This window comes from Phoenix dactylifera, chromosome 5 (assembly GCF_009389715.1).
Source record: "Phoenix dactylifera cultivar Barhee BC4 chromosome 5, palm_55x_up_171113_PBpolish2nd_filt_p, whole genome shotgun sequence".
Lineage (NCBI taxonomy): Eukaryota > Viridiplantae > Streptophyta > Magnoliopsida > Arecales > Arecaceae > Phoenix > Phoenix dactylifera.
The window spans coordinates 12,047,244-12,052,095 of record NC_052396.1 but is presented as its reverse complement, the minus strand read 5'-3'; the positions used below and the strand labels follow the sequence as shown (position 1 = coordinate 12,052,095).

Sequence of the window (4,852 nt, the reverse complement as noted above, 5' to 3'; positions counted from 1 at the left end):
AGGCTATTCCTCTCTCTTGGTACAGCTCATTTTAGGAGGCAGGCAGAGGTTGCCCTAGAGAGGGCGACAAGTTTGGGTACCAGTGGCCCAAGGAGATCCAAAACTGCTTTTGCTTAGATGCAAATCTAGCGGACCAGTGGCCATGTGTTATACCGGAGGAAAGCTTTCGCTCGCCATGGAAGACTCTAAATTCCAGGTAGGCAACTAAAGTTTTTTCAGTGGTAAGCATCCTTGATAGCATTCCAGAGCAGCCACTGAGTTACCCCTTTGCCTTTTGGCTATGCAAAATTATTTCTACTGAATCTTCTACCAGTAAAAGGATGTTACTGAAAATATATGAAGCAAGTAAAATGAACTCAAGAACACAACCGAATCTCCAAAGAAAAATAAGAATCAGCTTAAAGAAGCGACAAGACAAGCGAAACAAAAATTACCATTTTATTCATTGTTGTTTCAATTAATAGATAAAACCTGCCATAAATAAGGCATACAAAAGATGAAAAATGTTGATGCATTGTATGTGGCAAATACTTGTGCTTGAATGATGTTCTTGCGTCAATGAAGACAGAAGCAACAAAGCTGGTGTCAAAATCCTCAATTTTACACCATAATAAAAAAAAAGCCAACTACAAAAGAATGTGATGCATCTGTCTTGGGGTAATAAAAAAGAACAATACTCGACCATCTACATTATGAAGGCCATTCAGCGAAATAAAAGACTTCATCCATTCCACAATAATCGAGCAAGATAAGTGACTGTTTAACTTTGACCAAAACTTCCGACTCAAATAAAGGTCTAGCATGTTTAAGTCATACAAGACAGCAACCTCGACATAAAGGTGTCATCAGAGGAACTAAAAACGAGAGTAGAACATCATGACCTTTTTTTCTGAAAAAAAAAAGAAGGCAGAAAATGAAAACATCACTTCAAAAACCCCCGCAACTGCACCAAAGAGTGCATCAGATGTAGTCCTTTAGAATGGCCAAACACACTCATTTTGCTCTATAACAGGATCCTATGTTGCAAAATGGCAATGGAAATGAGCACCTGCAAATAACAAAGCTTTTACTTAACAAGAACAATGAAAATAGTTTTCTACGATAGGACAGATGCATGCAAACAATACTGCTAATAGGCAGGGTCTGGACACATGGCAACCTCAGTTTTGAGTTGGCTTGACTCAAAAAATTCAAGGTCCAGCTATGAATCCCAGCCAGTTACAACCCCCACAAGCAGGAAATCAAAGATTTGATGTAAACCATTTGCATAGCATTTGCATACCTCTCAACGCCTGCTAGTCTTTCCGATCGAACGTTTCCCAGAGAATAAATGCTTCGGCTTCAAGTTAGGAATGACTCTGTCAGCCTCTCCCCGGCGAGCTGCCTTATTCCTATTCCTCACAGATTTCTTTGCTATCTTCAGTGCCTTGAGTTTCTGAGCTGAGTCCTTGAATCCTTCTCCAGGTGTAACTTCACCAGGTGGTCGTGATTTTGACCTTGACCTTGACCTTGTACGCAGCTTCTTGCTCGATTGTTCATCATCAACATCCATAGCATCTCCATCTTCTCTACCCAGTGACCTCTCCCGTTTACGGCCTCTTCTAGAGACAGACCTGCTCCGGCTAATAGCTGCAGTGGGGTCCAACCCCAAAGAAGATAGCTGCCTTCCCATTCTAGCAGATGTGAATTTGCTGTCTTTGTCAAACTTTCTTGGCACTATGGGACGGCTCTCAGCAGTGCTCTTCTTCATTCTATGTTCCTGGATTAGCAAGCTCTTCTTTCTTCTAATTTCAGCCAAAGCTTCTTGCTCCTCAGGGGTTAAATCCTTCCCATCCATCTCAAAATCATCCTCCTCCACCTCAGCTTCAAGACGAAGCCCCTCTTCCCCTTCCAACTCCTCCAACCTCTGTAAAATATCTGGATCAACAAAATCATACACATTGTGTCCGTCCAAAATCTCTGGCATTATGTCCTCCTTCCATTCATCATCAGCCAAAATATAATGCTTCCTTAGATTAGCAGAATAAACACCAGCTCCACCATTCTCATTTTCCAGTTCTTTTTCAAGCTTCCTCTTTTCCTTCTCTGCATTGGCCTTTGCCCTGGCTTCCAAGACGGGCTGAGGAATACAAGGAAGCCGCTCTTTAGTGTCACGTGGCTTTGGAACTGCAACATGAAACCGATTCAAACAATCATTGATCTTCTTTGATTTCATCTTGATCTCCACCCTCTGGTTCAGAAGCCTCTCACAGGCAGCATTCTTCACAGCTATTACTCCATCATCAGTCAAAGCACTCATGGTCAACAAGGCACCCTCATCATTAGGCTCACCACCCTGGGCTATTACAGTTTTTATTGCCTCAGCCTTCATATCCATTACCAACTTCATGTCGTCCTCAGGAAGCCCTTCCAAAGGCTGCAGATCAATCTTGTTGCAAACAATAAGCAGTGGTTTATTCATAAACAATGACTTGATGCTGTTGAAGAGTGCCGCCTGCTGGGCAATGCTATATCCACAGGATCCCGAAATGTCCAAGAAGAATAGCACAGCGGCCCTTAAATGTGCCAATGCCGTGATGCTGCACATCTCTATAATGTTCCTGTCCTCAAATGGTCGGTCTAGAATTCCAGGAGTGTCTATCACTTGATAACGGAGATACTTGTAATCTGTGTGACCGACAAACAAAGACTTGGTTGTGAAGGCATATGGCTGGACATCCACATCAGCCCTTGTAATCTTATTTATAAAAGAGCTCTTTCCAACATTCGGGTACCCACAGATCAAAATGGTACGAGTATTTGGGTCAATAGAGGGGAGCCTGGCCATATGCTGACGAATTTGCTCCAGGTAAGCCAAGCTTGGGCCAATGCGTTTTATAACAGTGCACATGCGACCAAGAGCAGCAACCTTCAGGCACTTGCATCGGTACAATGAATCCCCATATTTGAGCAACTTTACATAATCTTTCGCAATTTTTCCAATAAGATTTCTAGCAGTATTGACCTGGCCAAGGGCCAGCTTGTAGTGATCCTTGTTGTAGAGGACATGGAGGAGATCTCCATAAAATGGGTGGACATCATCCAATCGAGGAAATTCGTCAATGATGGCGGAGAGCTTCTCATGGAAGTTCTGCTGAGTAAACTTCACCTTCCGCATGTAGAATTTGCGAAGGCGGGAGATGGCGTACCCCTTATGGACCACAGTTGGGGTCTGCCTCTGAGTGCGGGAAAGGACGATGTCAATGAAATCCTTCCCGGATGGCACAACAGTAATCTTCTTGAAGTTGTATTGCACCATCTTCCCAATATTTAATTAACAAACCTGGATTATTCCTGAAAATTGCATGTTGAATGAATAGCTAATCAACAGAAGAAAAATATCTGCAAATATTACGTCATGACTCTTCATATATAAAGCTAGAAACAGATCATAAAAACAGAGAAAATATATAACAACAAAGAATCCAAATCCGGCAGCAAAATAAGCAATTAAATGGACAAAATGTGAGAATACGACAGCGAGGGTCTCGAAATTGATCACAATTCTTCCAAGAATGCCGCTGTAACAGAGGATATGCTCTATTTAGGGCATTCCACTCCAGAAGGGGAAGGAGAAAAAACGCGAGGAAGAAAGAGGGAAGGAGGGAGGGAGGGAGGAAGAGAGGCGGACATACCTTGAGGCCTCTCGGATCCTCGCTGGTTGCCTGTGATCAATGTTCGACTGCCGTCGCCGCCGAACGCCGCCGCTCGCCTTCCGAACCCAAGATGGAGAGCCGAGAGATGCTCTGGGGCCTAGGGTTACAATGCGGAGGGATGGGAGAACGTTGTGGAACTTCGAACGGACAACCTCTCTCCCCCTTGGGTTGATCCGGTTCGGATCAAATTCGGTAAGCTTGGGCTTTCTCGATTCGGATTTAGGGCAGAAAGTGGTCCGGGCGGAGCTATGCTCCTAGAACCCGGTTCATTTTTTTTATTTTTTGGGCTTTCGGACTTAGATCTAAAAATTTTTAGATAACCTAAGTCCGAACCAGTATAAACCCAATTGCACCAATCTGAATTACCCATTTAGACCAAAAATAGATTCGGCTCGAATCCGAATAAAGTTTAATATTTCATAATATTGCTTAACAAGTAAATAAGTTGGTTAAAAATTTGGCTCTTTTCTATAATACAAATAAATGATACATAATACATTATTCTCAGCTAAACCTATTTTAAGTTGTTCTTTACTTTTTCATTATTCTCTCTAAATAACAACATACAAATACAAATTAATTCGGACCTGAATTCGAGCTCTATTTCGAGCTTTTTTCGGGCTCGGGCCGAGCCAATAATATATCCGAGCCCGGCCAATAAGATTGCCGTATAAGTTCCAGATATATCTTATAGTTTATATAAATATTTTCAATCTGAAAGTATTTAAATTAGTTTGACACTTATTCTAGCGAATGCTTTGGAGGAGTTCGGGGAGAGCGTTGCTTGTATCTTGAAAGAAGTATGCTAGCAACCCTGTGCACAAAATGATGGCATGGAACTTCTCTAAAGAAAACGCATCTACCTACATTTATCTTGCCTTTAGAGCTAAGTAGAATTTATTTTCTTATCTATTCTCCATCCCTAATCTCTACATCATTAAATTTTTCAATACGAAGGAAGATTAGCCAATGAGCAAGTTATTTGAGAGCTAGCTCGAGTTTTGCTTGCTTACTTAAAAATGGAACCATACTAGAGCTATACTTAGCTCACTCGTGCTTGGCTCGAATTAGCTCAAAATATTCATATATAAATAATATATATTATTTAAATTATTATTATTGATAAAAATAATAACATAATATAATTCTTTTTACAA

At 41.4% G+C, this 4,852-nt stretch overlaps 1 protein-coding gene across 1 annotated transcript; it reads right to left on the bottom strand.

The window, feature by feature from the left end:
- Positions 1 to 702: 702 nt before the first annotated feature.
- LOC103719553 (nucleolar GTP-binding protein 1-like) lies at positions 703 to 3,851 on the bottom strand. Its single transcript, XM_008808850.4, has 3 exons — positions 3,675 to 3,851; positions 1,283 to 3,333; positions 703 to 1,048 (listed from the first exon to the last, which is right to left on the bottom strand). Exon 2 carries the CDS (start codon positions 3,296 to 3,298, stop codon positions 1,286 to 1,288), a length of 2,013 nt encoding a protein of 670 aa, XP_008807072.2. The 5' UTR covers positions 3,299 to 3,333; positions 3,675 to 3,851; the 3' UTR covers positions 703 to 1,048; positions 1,283 to 1,285.
- Positions 3,852 to 4,852: the final 1,001 nt, after the last annotated feature.

Excerpts from the sequence above, each read along its gene's own strand:
- LOC103719553 (XM_008808850.4), bottom strand. The coding sequence starts at position 3,298 with ATGGTGCAATACAACTTCAAGAAGATTACTGTTGTGCCATCCGGGAAG.